The sequence below is a fragment of the Cylas formicarius genome, unplaced genomic scaffold, assembly GCF_029955315.1.
Source record: "Cylas formicarius isolate icCylForm1 unplaced genomic scaffold, icCylForm1.1 PGA_scaffold_10__41_contigs__length_53128322, whole genome shotgun sequence".
NCBI lineage: Eukaryota > Metazoa > Arthropoda > Insecta > Coleoptera > Brentidae > Cylas > Cylas formicarius.
This window is the reverse complement of record NW_026844214.1, coordinates 28,078,017-28,104,236: the sequence shown is the minus strand read 5'-3', so window position 1 is coordinate 28,104,236 and position 26,220 is coordinate 28,078,017. Positions and strand designations below refer to the sequence as shown.

The 26,220-nt window shown below is 31.8% G+C and overlaps 1 protein-coding gene across 5 annotated transcripts in view; it reads left to right on the top strand.

The window, feature by feature from the left end:
- Window positions 1-26,220, top strand: part of LOC132697543 (high affinity cAMP-specific and IBMX-insensitive 3',5'-cyclic phosphodiesterase 8) — a 230,865-nt gene that overhangs the window by 99,105 nt on the left and 105,540 nt on the right. The window contains exon 2 of one of the 5 annotated variants that reach the window (XM_060663144.1): window positions 17,869-18,006. The exons of the other annotated variants lie outside the window; for them this stretch is intronic. Coding sequence (XP_060519127.1) covers window positions 17,898-18,006 — 109 coding nt within the window. The 5' untranslated portion in view covers window positions 17,869-17,897. The remainder of the gene's footprint in view (window positions 1-17,868; window positions 18,007-26,220) is intronic. 5 annotated transcript variants of the gene reach the window in all.

The window sequence follows — 26,220 nt, the reverse complement described above, 5'->3', positions numbered from 1 at the left end:
ATGGATTGCTTACCTGCCGAAATATAACTTTATTCAAGTGTTTTTTTCTTAACTTCTTCTTAAGAAAAATGATCCTTGCTATGAATAAATCTGTTACTACTTGTAGAATTTTGAGCAGTAGTGATACAACCACAGTTATTTTCAAAAATCATAATTGGCTCGACTATATGGATTAATACTTGTTGCTAAATATTGTGACCAAATTGCCTCTTTAACAGCTTCAAGCAAGCTATTGAATTTTCACAAATAGTACAATTTTCAAATAATTTAAATAAATATCCCGTAGTACTTTTTCTGTCACTTTACTTACGAGAACTTTTTATATTCCCCCTTATGTAGTTTAATTTAATGTTCATGGATTTACGTTATTCATTATTGTTATTCATAAATATAATTAGACTGTTAACAGCGACACTTAAATCAGGTCTCGGGAATATCATTAGACACATTAGCAAGGAGCAGTTCATGGCTTGTCAGAATTGAATGCTACAAACTCTAATTTATTTTCAAGAATGTTTCTACTCGGTTTCTGTATAGGCACTTTGGTCTAAGCAAATTATGTTACTTTCAAGAGCAGTTTAATAGCAGAAATAAATTTATTTTCTTATAAATCAACCATCAAAAATTTATTAATCAAAATATTTTTAAAACCCATACCTATCTCAATATTTGCTGTAGCGACTACATGTTCAAGATATAAAGTCGCATAAATATTTTGTTATGTATCACCCCTATCTAGAATATAAATACACCAATCAACAAGGACATTTCTAAACCTGTTTCTATTCCCTTTCAAACTTTTCGAACCAAGATCTGGCTGCTACTAATAAGAAATTTTGAATTGCAAAAGCTATTATGGATCTAAGTCTTAAAGTGCTAGGTACTGGTGCATTAATTTTGGGTTATTATGAAAGTTCCTATGCAATCTTGTTACAAAGGTTGCGATAAAGGTTGGGTTACTGCAATCTGTTTCTATATGTATAAATAACGTATATATCTAAAGTGCTTGTTATAATTTCTGGTTACAGTGTGATTAATACCAATACTATGGTACTTTCTGCTCATGATAGTAATAATTATCACCAGTTAGAGAAACACTAGTTCTAACTGTACTGTTTAAAGGATTATGCAACAAATAAAAAAATACATACATACAGGAATTAAATAAGTATATGAAAATAAAAAGTTCTATAGTATTTATGGATGACTATCAACAATTTATTTTGTCTTTTCAGTTTATTCGCGATATTTTTGCTACTTTATTAATACCTAGCCGTCATGTCACATACAGTGGTTATTGTAAATAAAGACATACATTCAAGCATTGTTCTCTGCCATTCCATTGATTCTCTCATAAATACTACTAAAATATTACCTACTTTTTGGGGTATACAGTTTACAATCACACATATTATCAATACCGATTTTGAGGAGACTCTGGACGAGCCTTTGGTTTCTAAATAAGTTTTTAAATTCTGCTAAAATAATAATTATAATAACTTATGTTTTTAGTTAGCCTAAGATTATTCAAGAATCAATCAAACAACAATTGCAAAAGATATAAAATTGTATTCTCTCTTTAATTAATTTGATAATGGATAAAAACAAGCCATTAAGTTGACTACAAAAATTGTAAGTCGACAGACATTAGTCAAAAAAAATGAGGGATGGTATTTCGCTTTTTAATGGTTCGAATGACTCCGTATTCTCTCAAAGAATATTTGATTAAGCTACCGATTTACTTTATTTGCAACACTCAACTATGTTTTAGTAGCAGTTACTTGCCTATATTGTTGTTGTTTATTGTTTATAACGCAAACGAAAATTGCTTACCAAAGGTTCGGACTATCTCTTATTTCTTATTTATTATAAGAATATATTGTATTCGAAATTTTCATGTTCAATTAATATAAATTGCTCACTTGAAATGAATAGAATATCAAACCTCTCAAACGACAGCACATATTCATTTTCACTTTAACGTTTTGCGGTGAAATTTTAAGCTTGCTTCTTTCTGTTAAACCACACAGTTATAGTTGAACCCAAAATTTCTTATTGTGCTTGTGCCTAATATCCAGCAGGCTTCAGAAATTTCTTAAAAAGTAGGACCATAAAATCCTGACCAGAATAACCCTTAAATGAAACTAATGAAAATCTCAAGGACAACCAAAGTTAGGCTAATCAAAACGCCCGAATGTGGAAATTTCCACAGTAAAAAGTAAACACTACTTATATTAAATACGCGATAATGCGATATTTATTTTATTAATAAAAATAATAAACGCGGAATGTTAACACGTTTTTTCACTAACATTTTCGAATACTGTTAATTATAATTAAATTATGGTAGTCTCGAAAATAGAATACTGAAAATATATACTTGACATACTTTACAATAAACGATTAAACGTTATCATTGAATTTGGCAAAGGGAAGAAAACTAGAGCGTTTACGGTCAAAATCTGAAGTACGAGTTTCATAAGCTCCATCAACCCAAAACACTAAGAAGAACAGATTCTAACCACCTATATTCATTGAAATTTATAAAATAGTAAAATAGTATTTTACCATATTCGTTTACCTATTACTTATGATGCTCTAGTGAGTTATGTTAACCTTATTCATTATAAATCAAAGAAGTCCTAGTATCATTTCTTAAAAATTATGTTATTTTACGAAAATACACTAATAATTTTTTAAAATTTGTAATGTACCTACAAGATTTCAAATGATCCAGACAGCTGCACGTGGGTGCTGATTTTATGACACTTAGTTTATCAACAGCAAATAGGACGAGAGGAATTCGACACTTAGGTAACCGTTTGTAATGGTGCTAAATTATTGTAATTAAATTTATAAATACCGTTCGGAACTTCGTGACGTTTAAGCGTTAATTATGCAAAACATTTTTTATCTCGCCGCCGTTACAAATCGTACTTAGAAAAAAAGGAAAAATTAAACACAATAGCTGTTTGGATTCTCTAAAAGTTCTAAAATACACAGAGCATTTCTATATTCTTGTCTTACCGTTTCTGGAATACTTTGAATTTTGTGTTACAAATGACGTTTTTGTGTTTAGTAATAAAATATATATTTGACAAGGTTATTCTGTTAATTTGTTATGTCTGGTTGGTTCTCCTGTACGGAGCGGAAGCGTGGACGTTGAAAGCCATTTCTATCAACCCCATTGAAGCGTTCGAAATGGGGACTCTGAGACGGATGCTAAAGATATCGTGGACGGAACGGGTCAGGAATGAGGATGTGCTCAGGATTGAACGACCGAGAACTCTTGGAACATATTAAAAAACAAAAGATCTCAAACTTGGGGCACATTATAGGGGGAGAGCGATATGACTTTCAACGCCTAATACTACAGCGAAACATTGAAGGCATCAGAAGGAAAAAGTTTCTTGGCTCAGTAATATTCGCCAGTGGACGGGTATAAGCGTTTTTTGACGCTCCAGGAAGCTGCAGTAAACAGACTCATATGATAGGGAAAATGGAGGACGCCTAAGCAGGAATCTGCATGGCATTTAAAAAAGAAGATTCTGTTAATTGCCTAACTCTATCATTCCTATAATTTTTAAATTGGATATTTTTCAGCAATTGTCACAATGTTGTTGCTATTCGTTCCATTCATAGAAATTAAGCATATTTAAATAACTTTTGTTTTAAGAACTTTATTTACCTGGCAGGATTTACAAGATTTATACATATCTAAAAAATAATAAACAAATTAAACTTTAAAAGTATTTGTAGATTTGGTTGCACCTTATCCAAATTTGACAAATAGCATTATTAAATTAAACTTACTTACTATTACAATTCAATGAACTAAAGGCTTAAAATTATTTCTAGCTGTAATTGTAATTTTTTCATCAACCTTTATTAATAATTGTCAAAATTATTTATTAAATGTCTTAAACATGCCTTATTCTATAAAGAAAATGACGATATTAAAGTTATTGAGATAAATTATTCAATATTTCTAAATCAATTCTGACCGTGTATGTCGCATATATCCACAATAGGTATTTTGAATACCAAGCATAGGGTATATCTCTATTTTTTTATGTGTAAGCCGTGGAACAAAAGTTTCCCGTGTTCTAAATATATTTTAGTTGTCAAATAGTCCTGATATTTAATTTTTATTTTAATGTCTGCTTCCTCTTCCTTCTACTATGTTTCATGTTATAGCAAAAAATGACACTTATGAGAAATTGGATATAATAAGGGATGTGTATCTACTTTTACTCTTGCACACACACAAGTTTTTTTTGACTTTTTTCAACAAATGGTATAAGTTATGCAAACAAAATAATCGTATTTTCTATAGCCTATATAACCATAAAAAAGATAAAATTAAAGATGAATGGGTTTATGTATTTAATGTAATTGCTTTAATACTGCTTTTGTTTGGTGGTCACCTTATTTTTTTTGTGTAAATTCGACTTTGTCAATTTTAAGGCGGAATTATTTAGTAAATCATCCATTATACTTCAAACTTAAAACTTAATAATGTAGAGATGAAAAAGTTGCAACGAAAAAGTGTAATTTGTTCAAAAATTCAAAAGAAATTGCTGATTTTCATTTTTTCCGGACACTTCCGAAACTAATAGGAATTTTCTCGATTTGAAAACAGTTTTGAATTAAGCACCAAAATACACAACTTTTAAGCGACTTCGTATCTCTTACGGTTTCGGAGATCGGAATAGTCTCCGTCGAATTTGGACACCCTTTACACAAACTATTATTTTGCCGCGTTTGCTGTTATTGTCAGAGAAAATATGGATTTTTGAAAAACACCGATTGGTTAGCGACGTTGTATTTCAAACCGACCTTGGTGTTTACTTACGCCAATTTAGAAATAAATCAAACGAAATTTCCTATCGCCTTACATGCAAACGTTAGCATATCCTCGCCTTGCGTATTATCCTAAAGATAAAGTTCGCGCAAGCATAAATATGCTAACGCGTCCGATTTAAATGCACGAGTTATAACAATATTAATCTATTTTATTTAACCGTGTCTATCGGGAAACTACGTCAAGATTTTACGAGAATCGTAAAATTCGTTCCAAATATTTACGCGTTCGGTCGGCTATCTATATTTTCGAATTTAATTTAATTTTTTAAATAAAGTTCAACTTCAAACGTTAAAGCGAAAATACGAGCGCCTATTTCAGCACCGGGTTTGTTTGGCAGAATTTACTACCTAACTAATAGGTTTTTTAAATTGGCGAATCAAAGTTCCAAAAAGGTGTTCACAAAAAAAATAAAGTTTAAAATAATAAAATTGGTATAACACAACTTATCTGTTACCTCATTTTTTGCGAGTAAGCCGGAAAGAAAAGTGCTTGTCGGTTTAAATTTGCTAAACGCGCTCTCATTGGTCATGACGTCAGTGCTCACATCGAGGCCTTCCCGCGAGTTAGCAGCCCCACAAGCAGCTAAACATTTTCATATTTGTAATATTAGTTATAACTTTTCTAGATATTGATTATTATTTTTCCGACTAGCATATATTTATTGACATCTTCTTTGTATGAAATTCTTTAAAAATCCTCTTACAATCGGGCATTCACGGTTGCGCTGATCTTATCCGTTTATGCAGGTGTCAGCCTAACACAGAAAACTATTAAATTTTAAGACATTTATTACTAGTAATTAACAGATGAACACAAAAGTATAAAGAACCATTAAAAAAATAGGTAAATTCTAGATTATCTCTTCCGTGGCAAGAGTATCCTCAATTCGAACATAATTTTCAAGATTTTCTTGTATTTATATATTTTGCATATCTTTCCATTTGAGCTATTATAGATAAATTATTCCATTAAATCCGATATAGAATTGCAACATTTCTATCGTTGATGACGAGACTTCATTACAGGTGCTTTTAATGTAATAAAATGTCTCCAAACTTTGCCAGCTCTGAAGAGGACGTTACTTCATATATTTTTGATTAAATTTGCCAAGGGGTTGTTAACCACTGCACGGAACGCTGACATCATCATTGTGTTAACCAATGAAGTTGCGGGCAGCCTTAAAAGCTTCGAGTTTTAGTTGAAGAGGTTACCGGTGATATTACTTTTTTTATGACTAATCTTATCGTATTTATATGTAACAATATGTAGGATTTAATTTAACGAACCGTAAGCACTGACTAAACAGGGAGTTTTGAAATATAAATATGGGCTTTGAGTTTTCAGAATTTAGATAATGGTATATATATCATGCAACCAGTGGGATAAACGGCATTTGAGTCACGAGTTTATTTGGCACGAGCGGAGCGAGTGTTTAATAAACGGGTGACTTAAAAAGTTTACCAAACGCGTTGCATACTATACTTTTTCTCCGACCGTTAATTTTTGGGTATATTTCTGCAAAACAATACAAATACATCTATTGACATGACCGTCAGAATTGACAAACGTTAAAATTCAAGTCGATTGCTCCCAAGCCCGTGCGGTAATATCCCGGAAATGTCCGAAGTGACTCGGATCCGTGGCACAAGAAACTTACGCACGAAGTGACCCACGCTTCCCGCACGCTAGTTCGGTGTATAATTAGGTATTTTACAAAATGGGTAGAAAATAGTATATTATGCAAGAAGTGTGTTAAATGACTTTTGAGTCTCAAGTTTATTTGGCACGAGCGGAACGAGTGTTTAATAAAGGAGTGACTTAAAAAGTTTACCAAACCTGTTCCATACTATACCCCAAATATCCATGTCATTCCGTAAGCCTTTCTTTAAATTTAATTAAAAATGATAATTTAATTCATCCGCCTCCAGTCACTTAAAAAAAATGCAGAAAGTGTGTTATCATAATAGTAATATTTTCGTAATATTTTATCATTCCCTGAAAATTTTAACAAAATACTATCTCGAAATTGAGGAAGTAGATTGCGAAAAGTTAAAATTTACACCAAACGATAAAAATTAATTTGACAAATAAAAAAAATTCACCTGTACAGTGCATCTCAAGTGCTTCTCTTTCCCTTTCTCTTGTTCAAGTGTCTTGATAACCATTAAAGATACACACTCCTAACTTGGGTATTATTAGACTACTTTTTTAGAAGAAATTGAACGCACAATTCATATTTGGTGATTTACACAACTAACCACAACTACAACAAGCAAATGCATTTTTGATAGTACCCTGCAGTCTCTGGTGACAAAGTTGCAAATAATAAGCTATCCTTTCAATTCGTTTTATTTACTACCATATTATCTAATTTGTTTAATTGCTACCATATTATTTACTTTGTATTCAACTTGGAACTTGGAAAACTGTGTATAGAAACGAACTTATTTTTTTATTAGAATCATAACATTAAAAAATGACTATTGTTAAGGGACATAAAACTGTCAAGCATTAATTTCCATACTTACAGAAACTCAGCAAGACATAACGGCAAAATTTCGAAATCTAGAAAGTGAAGAGTTAATATTATACAAAGTTATTAACCGCCCTCCCTGCCTTTAGACAATTCAAATAAAAAAGTTTGCCAAAGCGTTAAAAATAGAAAACAAATTAGAGTGATTTTTAAAATCCTTACCAGATTTTGAATTTTGTTTTTTTTATTTGAAATTTTTTTACTGTTAGCTTTTAAAAAAATGTAATTCTTTTTGAACCGCATCTTCTTTATGTTTCGCAGTCCGCTAAAATTCATCATCATCATCAGACCAAAACGAAAACCGTATGGATAGAATAAATCCAAAAATCCAAACCCACTAAGCAAAAGCAAGTTTTGCAACAATCTTTACAACCACTATCCCTGCCCTTCTGATGATGTTCAAGCTCAAAAACAGTTGACATTTTGGAAACAATGCAGTTTGCCAAACTGCAGGTTAATAATTACACATTTTAAATAAAAAATATAAAGTCCAATTTTAGGCAGTCACTTAAAAATGCAAAGTTTTGAAAATACCAAATTTAAAATTTTACTTATTCCAAATTAATTTAAAATGAAATACCGGAACGCTTAAATATCTCTAAAACTGCCAAAGCCAATGCATTTTTGTTGTATATGAACTGCGCATGTCGTATTACGTAAGATCTGAAAATGTCAAAATTTTGTTGCTATTAATTACTGAGCTACGGCAACACCACCTCTTGGTAAAAAGTACCGGAATACTTGAATATCTCAAAAACTGCCCAAGCTAGAACCATAAAAGTCAATATCTGTGGGTTTCTGAACATGCAGACTTTAAAAATGCTAACGGCAATATTGTGAGATTTTGCCATCATATTTATAATACTGCTTATCTGTCACTGACCAGACACTTCTAAAGTTTCTTATGTTCAAAAACCTCTAAAATTCTGAGACGTCGAGAATTTTTTTTTACACTGGTAAATCTGACATCACTGCTGTTAGTTTTGGCTGCTAGTTAATTTGGTTTTGGAGATATTAGTATTACGGTGCTTTTTACTGAAAAAGCGGTGTTTCCGTAATTGAGTAATTAAGAGAAACAAAATTTTGTAATTACGAGGCCATGCTAAACTTGAAATGCTCAAATCATTGCAACAAAAATAAATAGAGAGTTCTATTTAAAATAACAAAATTATGACTTGTAACATAAAAGTGGTAAATCTGACAGCATTGCTGTTCTGCATGTTCCAAAAACCCCCAGGCATAGTTCCAGCTTTCGCAGTGTTGGAGATATTTAAGTTTTCCGGTATTTTTCACTCACCCTGTATAATTTAATACATAGTTTTTCTAAGAATTATTCTAATGTTATTTATCGTGCCGATTGAGCGTAGTAAACATTTTGTGCATAATGTTTTACTTTTTTCTAAGTAGCTTCGGAATTATGATAGCAGAAATCTCCTGAAATCATGCAGAATCGTTCGAAATTGTGTGGAACTCACTGATTTGCGAAATACGAGTACTGTCACAATCTTTAGCATGGTGGCTAACCACTCGAAACACTCTTAAGTATTAACCAACAATAATAGAATCTAAGATTTCAATGATTCCCTGGTGTAAAAATTGTCCTTTAATAAAAAAATGTTTATGAATATTCATATCAAATACATGATCATAAACTAAATTTGTTTATTTTCTTATCTTCCACTAGTTCACTGCTATCAGTATTACGCGAACTTGTATATGTATTTCTATCTATATTTCGATATTATCACACCCATAATAATAATATTAACATTTGTTTCAAATTACATCGAGTATATATTCTGCTGTTGTTTCAGTGATTTGAAGGCGACGTATCGGATAGTTAAATCTGCCAGTTGTGGTTACTCTATTACTATTTCTTAAAGCGTGAAAAAGTTTCTACGTAAAAACATTTCTCATTCAAAGATGCACCGTCAAATTTCCCATAGACATTTCGACAAGATGTATTATATGTTATCGAAATACTTCCCAAAATTCAAAGTCCATAACTGATTGTATAAAATGGCCCAGTCCAAATTTCTTTCAATGAAAGCGCTCAAAAACATTGCATACAATGCATTGTCCTCTATTTCTAGCTTAGTTATATTTTCTAGTTTTGATTTTTGTTCTGTAGACTGTACGTTCGTTTTATTTTTGTTAAGAATTAGTTTATTTTGATTAAATCTTGATTGATTAAAAACTAAAGAAATTATAACCGCAATCTAAGCTGTGGCCAGGTTCTAACAATACCACGTCATAACCATGATCTCTTTAAAAAATATTTTCTTACAAAGTTGTCAGCATCATAAATCAGAATTAAAACTAACTAAATAAAATTGTTTCAATCTCAGCTTTAATTATATAATTTTTTGTTATAAATAACTTTTCTTTTCATACAGTTTCATTTTTTGTGTTATTTGTTTATTTACAAATTTCTTAAATAATTTTAATTAAATATCGGCTTTACTCCCATTTTTCCTGTCCTTTCCTTTACCCACTTGTTCATTAAAAAAATACGTATATGAAATAATAAAGAAAAAGTAAGTATAAAACATTTGTTAGCTTCTTATTTAATACGTAGCAAGTCTAGTAAGTACAAGTATTTTTTATTATTGTCATTATCACGATCCAGAGCCTCAACAGCATTTGTGAGTTCATTTTATAAAAAAGTTGAAATAAGGACCAGTTGCGGGACCAGTTAACTTATTTGCTGTAATAGCATTGTTGTTCAACCCTGTTTTTATGCCATGTTTTAAATGCCAGTTATAAAATTTGTAAAGTCCTGATAATTAACGCATTGTGTGACACGGCCAATTCCATATTCGTTAGTTAGAATATAGGACTTTTTAACTTTCTTGTCAGTAAATCCCCATCCAAACAGTCATACTCCTTGGTTATATCTACAAATATCCCCGCCGCTGCTTCTTTTTCAAAAACTTGCAACAAGATTTTAATAAATTCGAAGATTGCTGTGTGAGTCGCAAGACATTTTGTTAAGGTATATTAAGGTAATTTTCTAATTTTGCCTATCTCAGCTTGTAAAGATGTTAAAAATGAAAGCAATTTTTGATTATATTGATTATATATAATATATATTTAATGCAACGAAATAAAGGCAAATATTTCTGTTTTTTCATTTATAACGCAAAATATTTATCATTTTCAACTCAACTTAAACTGTTTTCAAGTATTTCTTCGTCAAGGATGTTTATTCTGGTCTCACGAACCCTGGTTTTGAGAGCCATGGCAACATAACGATGCAAAGTTAGAAGAAAAATTGTCTTTATAATGTGTTCTCATGTGTTCTCTCTGTTTCACCGATTTAAGCTACTACTAAAATATACATTTCTTTTGCTTTACATTACAATATTGACAGCAACGCTTTAAATTGCATCCATATTTTGTATATTAACAAGGGAAAACAATACGATAATTACACATCCAGATTCCATTAATAACTCAAATTGGGGCTAGTTAGTTATGAGATGCTGGGAAAGATTAATAGTAGTTCTCCCATGAAAGTGTATAATTAAATTCAAACCACCACTTCATTAAAAGACAGAAGCCTGAAAATGGAAGAATTTTGATTAGTATTTTTATGTCAGTAAGCGTGTTGTTATCAGTAAAACTTTTAAATGAAAAAATTTGTAATTTTTCACAGAATTATCGGTTATCAATTCTCTTGTTTACAAGGCCGTAATACTATCTCAACTCGAATCACTGAAGCCACAATTAAAGACGTAACCTGTGCTCTTCTCTCAAATAATTTCCACATAAGAGAAATTACGCATTCCATTACAAAATACACTTCACCACAACTACTTGAACCTCAACACTACTATATGCAGTAAAGAATTGATATTTAGTTTTAATGAGGCTAGTCTTTTATTAAGAAGGTATAATTTAATCTAGCATTTCTATTATGTGGTTATAAAAAAAGTTCGGCTTCGGGGTCCTTTTACCAAATAAACTAAATAAATATGTAATATGCAATGCAGTTCCGACGTAAAACAAACTATGCACACCTGCGAAAAATAGATTTTTAATTAACCGCACAAACATCTGATCACATATCCAACCCATTTATTTTACAGAGAAAAAATTACCTTCGTTATGGTTGGTTATTTATCATCTTTAGCGCTGCACCGTACGGTCATTACCGTTATACGCGCACACATACATTTGGAATCGTGTACTCAATGATCGATGATTCACTTCGATGCTCATCATGACAGTCATTTTTATAAATCCATTTGCCGATAGGTGTGTACCCGGTAACTTGGAACTACACCGGAAAATCGTATTTGCAGGAAGTCATTGTTATTTTTTAGGCACTCTCTTTGTTTTTATTACACGTTGCTAATAGTTCTCATCAAAAATAGTCTTACGTACTTTATGCGCTTTTGTAAGCCGAATACACCAGTTTTTGAGTTAATCTGATATTGTTGCAATTGAAAATGACTATGACATGATTTTTTTCTTATTCCCCTATCATATAAATATAGGTGCATAGAAAGCGTGAATATACGGATGGATATTAATTTCATTTTACATATATTTATGTCATATCATCACATTCATCAGGCTAAAGGAATATGACAGAGCCTTAAGACTGTGATTAATAATTTCTGGATTCCTCCTGAGTCACCAATCATCCTCTTGCCTTCTTCAACGCGTAACTAAAACTAACGCTTTGAAGAAGCCAACAATATGATTGGGAAAACGTCAGCAAGTTTGATTTATAAACAACAGACACCGAAGGAATCCAGAATATTTGTAAATAGTATTACAGTAGCCTGTTGAAATTTATATAAAATTAAAATAAAATTGATTTAAATTTTTAATTCAATTAAAAATATAAAGTTTCTAAGAACGATTTCAAAATTGGTTGAAACGTAAACAGAATTGTTTGAGAATAATAACGGTCACTATTGGACGGTTTTTTTTTTAATTTGCCCATGAGCAGAACAAGTGAGTCGCGATTTTTAGATCAGCTGGAATAAATTTAATATTTATTAATGTCGACTAACAATTCATTTTTGCCGCGAAGCTGCAAACCTGACGAATAAAAATATTTCAACGTATTGCCAAGGCGAATAACTTAATCAGCTATTCGCGTCACATAATGCTGCGTCTAATTAAATATGGCGACGTATCGTATCTGCCGAAAATGGGAATAGATACTGGCTTTAATAGAATTCCTTTCGAATACACATAGGCGTGAATCGTACGGAGGCGGGAAAATTAATTTGCGTTAAATTTTAGCCCGCGTTTGATTAGCAATTCGGGATACCACCTGCTATTCATGCTAAATTTGCAGCAATTAATTCGGAAATTGGAGCAGGTGGCATTAAATTTTTCTGTATCGAATCGGATCCAATAGTGAAACGAAGCACAGTCTGTTATATTTTCCAGTTTTTTTAATGAGAACACAAAGGTGCTCATAACGAAACAATCCTGCCAATCAGGAATTTTACGGGAAAAAAATGACTGAATAAAATCGCATTTCAAAATTCAACATTTCGTGTTTAAAATGACGAAATGTTTATTCATTATCGCAGGATGATTGACTAGCAAGGTGTATTTTAGCTCTTTTTCATAGCGAGAGTTTTGTGGTAGAATCTGCAGGGGCGGGACACCTTAAGTGTTGGTTTTAAGTGCTACCTATTAATAGATGACTAATTGCCACGTATCGGATCTATTGCCATAAAACATTCATTCAAGAGACATGAGATCCACAACTCACTGCAAATATAGGATATAGCGAGCAAGACTGACTTTCCTCAAACTCAAAAAGATATTTACAATCAATTTTGGACTTAGACACCGAATAGTTAAGTACTTTGTTTAATCTGTTACATGGTGTCGCACTCAAAGCTGGCATGTACAATAGCATTCGAACACGTCCAGAAAAATAAAATTTTCTACCTATACGATTTCCACCGCCTCATTTTATACAGAAAGATCGAGGGCTGAAGACGAGTAGTAAAGACAACATTCGCTATTGGACCTGAATTCATGACTTCCAGTCTCTGTAAAGACCTGCCATGAATCGAGTTATATGGAATACTTACTAAGATTTTGTAAATTCTGGCAACTGAATTTATCGTATAATTTGCAAAGAATCGATGGAAATAAAACGATTTTCAACTACACTCACACCTTGTATGTTTTAAAGGTCTGTGCTTTTTACTCTACATTCTCATTTGTTTGGGCAGTTAGGTCCCATAGCAATCAAGCACACCATCATACTTAACCGATACTTCTGTATTTTCTGAATTATGAATGACAATTACGGTTTGTCATTTGGTAGCCATTTTGAAGGGAAATGTTAGCATTTCATAGACTGGTATGTATAATTATTAGAAAAAGACTATAATGATGTCCTCTCTAAATCATTATTTAAATCTCACTCGGTCTCTTCTCTTTTGCTGTTTGTAGGAATTGCTGAAAGGACAATTTAAATCTTTTATCTTAAAAAAAAAAGTTAAATATGCACACTTACATTATATGTACATATTTTAAGCATTTTTTCGAAGTAATACTCTTTAAAAAGTACATACTGCTATTTAGAAAACGGAAGAACAAAATAAATTATTTTAGAATTTCTGTAAGATCGTTCATTTTATAAAAATATTGCGTAAATAATTTCAGAAAGAATATATGGATCATTAAGGTAATCAAACAATCAAGTGAGAACCAATATCCAGTAATAGCCAGTACCAGACAGTACTAGACGACTTTTTCTATTGTAAAATTTGCTTTACATTCCAGTTTATTAATTTTCTGTAAGTTTCATAGCCTACTCTAATAGCTAGGCATCGTCTTACTTATGAATTATAATGTTCCGCTAGTCCTTCAAACATTATACTAAATTTTACAAACTGCCAACTGGATGTTGTAGATGTTTTCGACGTTCGCTTCGGACATTTCGTATTGCACGCACGTTCTCGCTTTCAATTTGGAAGCGAAATTGAAAGTGGAAGCTTTAAAAATTTTAATCTGGCCGCGGATTTCATTTCCTGCATTTTCTAGTAGTATGAGGAGCGTGTATAATTTGAAAATTAAAACTGCCGCTTTCCACTTCCGTCACACTTCAGCTTCAGATTATCCACTATATAGGGTGTTTATTAATCGGGAGCCGGGATTTCTGATTTACAGAATGTATAAAAAGTTGTCATAAAATTGTTCAATAATTTATTTCGGAAATACGAAATTAATATTTTCTTTTACATTTACAACCGAAGACAAATTAAAAGTTAGCTCATATAGGCAGAAAATAATAAAAAGGCAAATAACAAAATTTATATCAATTTTAGTTAACTTTAATGTATCTGTATCCTTAGGCGATATTCTATATTGACGTTACGTTGTTATTATTGATTTTGGCGTTCGCTTTGCAAGTGGAGAAAGCGCACTTTCTCTCCTCATAAAAGCTTCCCGACATTTTTTCCCCGTTCAATATATCCGATCTTTCACTGGAGAGTAAGTATTTTTAAGGAACAAAGTTACTATGAACTTTTAGTTCAAAATGCTTTGTTTCCAATGTACAGGATGTCCGAAATAAGGATCCTTACTCTCTTAACTCGAAGCTACGAACGACAGAAAGAAAGGTTAAATAGAAAAGCTGCATAGTTTCTTTTGCATTCAATTATTTTTATTTATATTTTATTATTCATATTAATATTTTATTGCATTTAAAGTTGCCCCGTGAAATTCTAGATATGATGATTTATGATGTCCTGCACTTAAGGATAAATTTTTTCGACAAATCTTGCATTTTATGTCAAAAATGACGTTCGTAGGCTCTAAAATGATTAACAATATTTCCTATAAGGAAAATTTAATTCCTTGTGGAAAAGGGGCTATTGTCAAATATAAGGTTTATTTAAATTAATCTAATTAATCTAAGTTGGTACAGATTGAGCAAACATGAAATATAAAGATTATCTTATAAGAAAAACAAAAAGTAATTTTTTCAAGTAGAAATCTGTTTTTACAATTTTATCCTATTTGAAATTAAATTATTTTAATTAAAAATAAGGTGTATAAGATTGTCTATTCCGGAAATTTATAGTTTCCAAAATAATTGACAATTTAACATTTTCCTATGGTAGTGTTCCTATAGTATGTTTAGGTTCTTATTATTAGTCACTTCTGACATTGAAATTCTAAAAAATAGAATTAGGAAAGAAGTTAAAAAATTAAAAATAATATATATAACTAGTGTTGTTGAAGGTGAAGATCACGTGCAACATTTTGTGTAATTTAAGTTATGTAATTTTATTTATTTATTTTCAAATGTTTAATAGCTACACATATTATTTAATAATTTATAATCTTGCTTGTGTCAGAGAATCTTTCAATTCTTCAATTCATTTTCCCCAAAATCACGTTTAATTCTTATCGGAAATTCTTCTTTGTCGATATTATCTTTGATATTCTCTTGTGATTAAAGTTATTCTAACAATTATACTGATACAATTTTTGATTTTCGAAAAACATTCGGGTTTTAATGAAAAAATTCAGATTAATTAAATAAAATAATTACTCGACAGAGAATGTCAGGTATCTGTGATGCACGATTGCCCTCTTTCATAATAACAACTAATAAAACTGAACAGCCGTTTAATTAAAATATTAAATTGTTCATTATTTCGGAAAATATAAATACCAAATCCGTAAAATTATAAAAATTGGGGATTTCTATTTGCAAAAAAAGATTTTTTATGTTTTTTATAACTCAATTTTGATGGTTTTACGGACAATCTCGTTATGCGGTTTTCTAGATTATTTTTTCTATCTATCAATTATTTTCGAAAAATATGCCAAACATATATATTTTTAAATGTTCATAAAACTTTAAAAAATCGAATATACCATCTTGTTATATTCAGTGAAAAGATTTTGGTGTTATGAAAATTAGCATGTGACATTTCCATCGGAATGAAAAGGCCGGTTTGGTTTTAATATTTCATGTTTTATAATGAGAAGAAAAAATGTATATAATGCTTTTGAAGGCAGTCTTACTGCAAATGAATTATTGAACACGTCGTCCCCGAAATAGTAGACAATGTGCTCCCACTCACATGCACGAATTTTAAGTGCCTACTTTAATACTGGCTACTGGATTGCAACAACTGGAGTTATAAGATGGCCATCTAAGTCAAGTATTTATCGATAAAAAATAAATATATATACCGTCCAGTACCAAAAAATGACAGTTTATAGAAGTGCCTCTGAAATAAGATGAACAATTTGAACAACACCTGTTATTGTAGTTCCATAACCCATCGATTTAAGATCTTTCTCTTGCAACGAAGTTCCGGTTTATTTATTTAAAATAATTTATTATTATTTATTATTATATATATTATTATTATAATTTATTTAAAATAATAAATCGTTTTATGATATTAGGGATTTAAAAAATGTATATTTCTTTTAGATAAAATAAAACATACCAAAATTTTAAGTTATATATAGGTGTTTTTTATAACCTGGGCTTAATATTAAAAACAGTCAGCTCAATCGCAAATATAAGCTTGGTTTATTTCCCGAAAATAATTGAAAATAGAAAAAATCTGAGTGTGACACTGAATTCTGCTTAAAAACCGACAACAAACCCACTTTTTACTTTTCTTATAACCTTTAGAATAACTGAGGTACAAGGGCTGTCGAAAAATGCAAAGGCTCCAAAAACTTCCGGTATCTCAAAAATCAACAGGGCTGTGAAAATTTTGTTTGCGGTATCTTTTGTTTCTCGAAAAAGTATCGTGAAAACTGCATTCCTCTACCTTTGCTAATAAGCGAGATATCTCCTCAAAACCATTGAAAAATGAACACCTCGTACATCAACATTTTATTTTTATTTTTGTTTTTTCCGCATGGCTTCTTAAATAATATGGATTTCTGAATGAAAATTGGGAGCTGGGAGATTTTTTGATATAAAAAATTCAGTCTGGATCTAGAAAAAGGAGTATTTTAGGTCATAGGTTTTTAAAAATCTTTTACCTTGAAAATACTTGATAAGTACCCAGTGAAATATCGCACACTTGTTAAATAACACCCCGTAGAATATCTCGTATCAGCCGCGCAAATTATAATAAACATTTTTTTTTCAAATAGCAATAAACATGATACGGTAGTATAAAAGCCTGCTCGCATATTCAGGAAACACTCGGTGTGTATTTAATATTAACGGCGAATTTGATGACGTCTGCGACGCGATGAACAACCGCCGTTTATGTTCGCACAAGATTTTTTTCGGCTTGTAATTAATGTCCGATGTAAAATTGCATTTAGCTCTGAATTATTGTTGCTGGCCGCTCACGACTAATTAAAATAAACGATAATCGATGTAAAACGACTCAGGCTTTTAGTTGATCGTGAATAATTAAAGTATCCGTCGCAATAATTACTATCCCGCACTTTCGTCGAAATTTTACGCTAATGTGGGTGTGTTGAATAGGAACGGGAGACTTTAGTCATGGAATCACAATGACTATACATAGTATGAAGTGCGAAGATATGGATAAGCTTATCACCAATCACATAGACGATGAGGATATCGGGAACGATCAGGAAAACTTTAAAAGGGAATTTAACGGTAAGTTCGTTAGATATGCAGGGTCGGCAAATAAACGGTTGTATCTCCGAAAGCACGAATTATAGAATTTTGTGATATAGAAAATTATAGTTAAAGTGGCACTAGGATTCGTTACAGCTAAACGGTAGGAAAATGCATTGCACTAAATAATCTTTTATCTTTTATATATATAAGTTGATAAAAAGAATACTTAATTTTGCAAAATTCTACATTTTTTGCCCCATAACTTTTAAGTCTGTAAATAAGTAGGTAGTTTATTGGCATACTAGATTATAATTGTTTGTAGCAAATCATCAAGAAAAAAAAGTTATTATAACTTGTATATAACATAACGTGGTGGTCCGTAAGCAATTAAATTATACCACTTCAATTCAATTGAATATATATTTGAATTGGACCTTGGTTTTTAGGTTGCTTGTAGAAGGCGCTAGTTACACACATTTCAATAGAAAATTTTCGTTATAACTTTTTTACCCAAAGCTTTTTCACAATTTTGGATGAAATATCTATCTGATACATTTGGTGGAAAATGTATTCTTGTTTGTTATAGACATTTCGTTTAAATTTCGAGAAAATCTCAACTATTTTATATATATTTTATGAAAAACTGAACTAAGCTGAAGCTAAGCTTTTAAAAAAGTAATAGCTAGTTTTGTATTAATAACCAATAAAATGCAATCAGCAAAATGTCCACCATTAACCCGAATGCAATTCCTTCCTGGCTTACTTACTTTATTCTGAATCTGGACTTCTTCTTTATAAACTAAGCTTTTCAATCATCTAGCTATGAGGGAAACTTTCATTCAGGAAATCTCTAACCAAGGGAGTATAATGAGCAGGTGTACCTGCATAAACCACATGTTTTGCCTTATTGCAAGTGGAATGTTTTCTAATAGAATTGGAAAATTATTTTACAAGAACCGCGAATACTATTCACTGTTAAATCCCGCTGATATGGCCATTTATAAAATCACCATTAAATTTTAAATTAAATTAATTAAAAATTCATGCCGAAAACGCTTTTTTCTCATCAAATAAAGGTTCTCTTGTTCCTAAGCGTGATGGTTTTTCCAACAGAAAATACCACTAATGAAAAAAGTGGCGTCGTCAGTAAACAGTATCTTGCTTAGAAACGCAGCATCACACATTTGTTTTTCTAATAACAAGTTACACAAGTTGCTGATGGGTTCTGAGGCAACAAATTCTGGACACAGGTGAACTGGTATGGATAAAGTCTCTCATTTCAAAGGATATTCAGAATTATCGTTTTGTTTATCCCTCTTCCTGTACGTAAAGTGTATTGTGCTTGTTTCAGGATTTTTCGCTACAAGCATTAAGATTTTTTCCTTCTTCTGTACTGATCCTGTACTTCTCCCGTTTCATCTGATTTGGTGTAAAGTCTGTGAAAGATACTATGCTTTGCTTGCCTGTGGTTCGAGTATAATTCTGCAATCTTCTGGCTGCGGAATAATGTCTCGCATTTCAAGAATTGTGAATGCGTTATGACGCGGATTTTTTTTCTAATTTATGAATATAAAAGCAACGAAAAAAAAAATTCTGTAATTGTTGACATTGGTTGTTGTTAAAGGCTATAGGGTTTGCACGGCTAAAGTCAAAGGCAACTTCGATAAGGAAACGAATAATGCCGGTTGTTGAACGTATTATCCATTGAACGTATTATCCATTTTAAACAAGAATACCGGTTAATGAAATATTCCACTGAATGGTATGTAACTAGTCTCTTCTGTAAGCAACCTAGGTACTAAGTTCAGATTGAACTTTATTTCCCACAGAAACCCCTTGGCCCAAATTTTTGCTTTATTTTCTGCATAACTGATCAGATTTTGGAATAAATAAGAAATTGAAAATTAACTTTTAACACCCTTTTGAAACTAGCAACATTTTTATTGAAGTATTTTTTGTTCAAACTTTAAAAATTGACGCCTAAAGTCTACGGTTAGTCTATGACCCATTCAAACTTTTAATTTCATCTTTAACATGTTTCTCGTTTAGAAGTGTAAAACATTGTGGCAATTCGTTATAGTGTCATACCTATGACAATCCGAATCACTAGGCAAACTGTTAATCTTGGTATGTATCCCAAAAAAGAATTTAGAGAAACACCTCTGCGCTGGCCATCTGGAATAAAAAACCTATTTTAAGTCAAATATATTAAAATTAAAGAAAATTAAAATCATATACATATATATAATAAAAGCATTACATTTCTAGGCGTACATGAGGAGCGATTCAAAATGTTTGCTTCAAATATTTTTAGTATAAGATCATAAGTAAAAACCCTTTTCGTGGTCTATCATTCTATCTTTCTGTAATTTCGGTATTCTGCGGCGGGGACATTCCCCTCAAAGTTCCGGCATTTTGACCTTCAAATGGAAGTTTTAAGGATAATTTATGGGCTAGAGTATCGATCCTTAATTTATACAGAGGAGACTGGTAGCTTTTCCGTGCATTCAAATTTTGAAAATTTCATATTCAAGTAATTATATTCAATTATATAATATATAACAGTTTCGTTTTATTATTATTACTTTGAAATACATAAAATGATGGAGTTGTTCTTGAGCTGAGGTTGTTCAATAATAGCAAAGTTCTTTAAATTTTTAAGTTCCATTCAACGTTTCGATCACACTATAGATATTTATCAAGAATATAAAATGCATACAAATATTATATAATTAGTGATATTTTCATTTTTCAATTAGTTGCTAGAAATTTATTGAATAATTTAAATTATGGTGACACAACTAACTTCAATTCCTAATATCTTTTCGATCATTTGTAGTATTTATTTCTTTTTTAATATCAATTTGTTTTAATGCAAATTTTTGATAATTATTATTTTATGGAAAAATTTTAAATTCCTTAAAACTAAATTCATACTTTGTGAAATTGTGAAAAGCAGTTCGTGCATTTTTAGCATGTTTATTTACATTTATGCATTAATTATTGAACAACCTCCACTCAAGAACAATTCGGCATCTAATAAATTTTTTACTAACATAACCATAATTTTTGAAAGAATTCCGGTTAATAAACAAAAATATTATGTTATTATTATTATTATTATTATTATTAATATAATTATATTATTATAAAGGCCAAACTTCGTATTACTTTCCTAAAAACTCGCCAAAAAGTAAAAAAAAGAAAATTTTGCTCTGACCTCACCTCTGACCCTTTGTAATAATTTGTAAGTAATCTTCCACATGATTAAATTTTCTCTAATGAGAAATTTGTCAACATCACTTTAAAATTCTTTAAGGATTTACATTTTGACTAGCATTTTTATGTTTAAGGAGAACGAAACGCAAACAATGATTTTAGTACGAAATTACAACCCTTTTTATTAAAAAAAATATTATTTTAAAGTAGTTCAACAAGTTTATCAATATATAAATTTTTAAAAGAAAACTTGACAATTACTCAAAATTCTAACTCGAACTTTTCAATTCCCTAGCGTAAATGGGCTTCATGTGCATGCACATATATACAACTCTACACTAAAGTATACCAATAAAAATATTATATCAAAAATGAACGGGAAGAAAAAGCTTGCTTAAACTTAAAATTTGCGCTGATTTATCAAAAATCAATGGACATTTTGAATGCTTTGAAATAATTTCTACGCCTACCCTAGAAACATTTAAAACTTTCTTAGTTTACTCTGGATACTGGATGTTCACAATGAGTTTTCCACTTTAGGTAAACATCAGTGCAATCCCCAGCAATTTTATATTTGCGATGGTTGTAATTTTTGACGTGCCAGTTTTTGGTCAAAATATGTCTAGATCAAGTTAAATTTTTCAGAGACAAATGAGTTAAGTGTAATACTTAAATTAAAAATGTTGTAGTTCAAAGGCCGAGATCAAATGGAGAGTGATCTGTCTTGTCCTGCTTACATTCGTGCTCGATAGATATTTTTCACTTCTGTTTTAACACATTTCTCAAAATTTCTTGTTACACCGTTAGTAACAAACCAACGTTCTGTATTATTCACAACGTCACGATAGGATTCGGTAAATATTGATAGGTACACAAAGCCATTGCTCGTGGACGGTAATTTTAAAGGGTAACGCAGTGGCGGGGCAGCACATTGAATTTCCTAAAAATCATACAACAAATTTTGACGTGACTACTGGCTAAAATATTAAATCATATTATCAACATTAATTTTGCTGTTCATTTCCATATTCAAAATGGCGCTGCTCCTGCGACGATCGTAAGGAGACAAGTGAAACGTTTCGGTGAACTTTTGAGGCAAAGCATGTATTTTATCGGAGATTCTTCTTTCTAGAAATTTCTTGCGATAACTACAAAACATATTTTTGACACTTTACATTTTTTAAAAATTGCTTAATACTTTTACATAATTTATTTTTTCTACTCCCTTGTGTAGAATACCTAATTATACACTGATCTAGCGTGCGAAAGTGTAATTTTACCACGTTAGTTTCGTTACCACGTGTTCTACGGATCCGAGCCAATTCGGATAATTCCGGGGTTTTACCCCACGGGTTTAGGAGCAATCGGATGTTTTCGGAAATATCACCGCACTCCTTAAAAAAAACCTGCTAAATCTAATATTTCAAAAAGCTGAAGGCATTGTCCTAAAATTACATCTATCACTACAACTATCAGGAAAAGATGCAAGATGTTCTTAAAGACGAATCATATGGCCAACTTAAAAAAGATCCTACGTCAACTGTGGAACGCAACCTTAAATCTGTTATTAAGGCTTCTCATCTATCAGACTCCGTGAAAAAATCTGTCACCGCTCATGACTCGTCTCTACGGACTCCCAAATATTCACAAACCAGGATTACCCCTTCGACCTATTGTCAACACCATTAGTTCGCCAACATATTCTCTAGCAAAATATTTAGCTTTCTTATTAAAACCCTTTACAGGAAAAACTGATAGTTTCGTACTTAATTCCGGACACTTCATTGAACAAATAAAAAGCATTACATTAGATTCACAAGATATTCTAATTATTTTCGACGAAGAATCCCTCTTTACCAAAGTTGCTATTCCTGAAACTTTCAACATCATTTCAGATACATTAAAATCCGAGAATCTGGAACCAAAACTTCTCACCTTAATTGACAAATGCTTGTCTGGAACATATTTTTCTTTTAACGGTCAAATTTTTGAACAAACGACTTGACACCTTTCATCTAAATCCAAAATTATGGAAAATTATGGAATCGCTAATCAGACTTAACATTGCGTCATTGCGTTTACAGAAAAGCTCCGCACACCGATACCTTAATGCATAGTCACATCACCATCCCGCCCAAAAATCGTCGGTTATCAACTCTCTTGTTTACAAATCCGTAAAACTACCTCAGCCCGAGCCACTGAACCCAGAATTAAAACACCTTACCCCTGATCTTCTCTCTAATAATTTCCACATTAAAGATGTTAAGCGTTCCATCACAAAATACACTTCACCACAACCTTCCAATAGCAGTCAAACCTCACCGACCACATATCGAAAGTTCATAAGAAACATAACATCTTCGATCCGTCAAGGGCAAAATTACATTTGAGATGCCAGAAGTTTACAGCATATGCGGCAAAGAAAACATTGTAGAGACGGAACGAAAAATATCAACAAGGCTCAAAGAATATGAAAGAGCCTTAAGACTAAGACAAATAAACTCATCAGCAGTTGTAGAATACTCACGATACCGGACATAAAATTTTATTGGAAAAAACTAAAATTCTTGCATGAAATTAATTTTTCTACCAACGAAAAACCCGAGAGTCTATCGAAGTCTATAAACAACCTAACAATCTTAACCGCTATTCAGGTCTATCACCAATATGGGAGTCAGTCATCCGAGACGGTGTTTATGCCCCTCATTTAGTTTCGCCCCCCTCAAACCATATAGAAGCAGGTACACAGTAAAATGCGAGCCATTTTCAGTCAAGCTCTGAAGAAGCCAATAAGGATGATTGGCGAAACGTTTGCAAGTTCTACACAGCAAAAACCGACTCGGGAGGAATCCAGAAGTTTTGTAAAAAGTATTACAGTGGCCTGTAGAAGTTTCTTCGAAGAAACACTAAGACAGTACTATTTTCAGATTTTCATTTTTAGATTTTCACAAGACTAAGGAATTTATTATGATTCTCAGATCAACTTTGTACTACACACGCACATGCAATCCATGTGACCCGAAGCCAAAAACGCCCCACCCCTCCCGCCACCGCTAGGTTGGTGTTATTTTCGTACCATCGCCTTCAGCGATGAGCTGTCGGTCTTAATTGTGTAGATCAAATCTCTACCAATTAATTTCGACGACTACCATGGTATACAGATCGCTTAGTTTTGTACAAGTTGTTCAATTTGTTGTATCCATAAAGTTGTGTTAACGAAAGCGTTCTCACGTATCAGGAATTTAATTTCGCAAATTTCTCGTTAAAGTTTTAGTAATACCCATCTACACCGGAGAGACTAAGTTTACTGTGAGCGGGTTTATTAACGTCATTTCCGGGCTATAACAAAAGCTCCGAAAATGACCATTTTGCATTATAACTATAATACGGTATAGACAACGCGGGTAGATTAGATCACAACACAGGGCGACAAAAAAAAGACTTAGTTAGTGCCTGAAATCAGACAACGGACTTTAAATGGTTTTGATGTGCCGATTTAAAAAATCCCTGTAGATAGTTCTGTTTAAGGACAAAAGAAGGAATAAATATATAATACTTAATGGCCAAAATAAACATTTCCCATTAACCAAATATATACCTATAATTATCCCTGACCCAATGTTTCTATACCAGGTTTGCACTAATTTTGAAAAAAAAAGAAAACATCAATTTGCGTTGATTTCAAAATGGTAAATTGCTTCCTTGGACGGCAGAGTGGCTTTACAAAATGTCCTTCGTGTTTGGGCTTTTGGGCCAGCAAAACTAAAAATAAAGGGTTAGTAAAATTTGTCTTTGAAAAGATGTCATAATTCAAGGAAAACAAAACGTGGTCATGAAATTTTTGGTTTGGAGAGACAATCTTTCTTACGTGTCAAGCTGGGGCTGATGAAGCAATTTGGGAAGGCTTTAAATCGAGATAGAAATTGTTTTGAGTTCTTCTCATTTGATGGTCCTGAAATAAGGCAACTTATTCAAGATATTGGTGTTCATTTGTAGTACAAAATTTTCAGAAGGAAGGTTTCTATCGGGACACTAAAACTGGAAGATTGTTATCAGAAACGATCAGATAGCCACATGATAGCTGACTACTGCTGGATCCTTCAAGGAAATTGGATGTGATAAGTGACTTATATATGTAAATTTACTTTTTGCAAAAAATACTGTGTTTTTTTTTTTAGTTACAATTGTAATATAACAGTTATAACGTAAAATATATACAAGTTAAAAAATGAAGTTATAGATATAGCTGGATCTCAGGATGTAAAAAATCGCAGATATCAAAATGTTTGTCTATCTATAGCAGAATATATGGTACATGCTTCATATAGGAGCGTATTGATCCATAAAGGAAGCCCTCAAAATTTCAAGTATCGCATGATGTTCCGATGAGTGACGAGCTTGTTGGTTATGTTTGTAGGTACTTTCAAGGCGCACAACTTTCCCACGACGCTTTTGTTCAAAAAAATTACACCATTAGCTACAAGTAAAAGAACTGGGTTTTCACAACTTAATTGTGTTTAAAAATTAGATACCAATCCATTCCTATCAATGTCTACAAAACTGCTGTCGAATGTGACACCAGGTGGCAGTTTCTATGAAAATCACCTTGATTAGATTCTAATTCGGCTGACTTAATGCTCATATAAGACATGAAGATATACCATAACCAAATCTTTCAGGGTATGTTTGGTTTATCTCTTCCATACAGAATTTAAATCGTTGTAGATTACGTATTAAGTTCGAAAACGTTTGACTTGGTGATCTATGGTAACTCCTTCCATAATTATAATAGGGCTATATCTAGGTTCATTTCCCGGATTAGACTCCAGCGCTTCTATAATAATTTTCTGGTGCGGCCGAGTAGCGGAAATGCAATCTTGATAAGCCTTCACAGTGACATACGAGTTGTCATTTTTTCTTTCTCTTAATATAATTTGCATTCCTTGCATTTTACCACTTCGTTAAGCTTTGATACTCTGTTAGCCGAAGTGGTCTCTCAGAGAAGTTACCTAACGCCATTCCTTTTGTGCC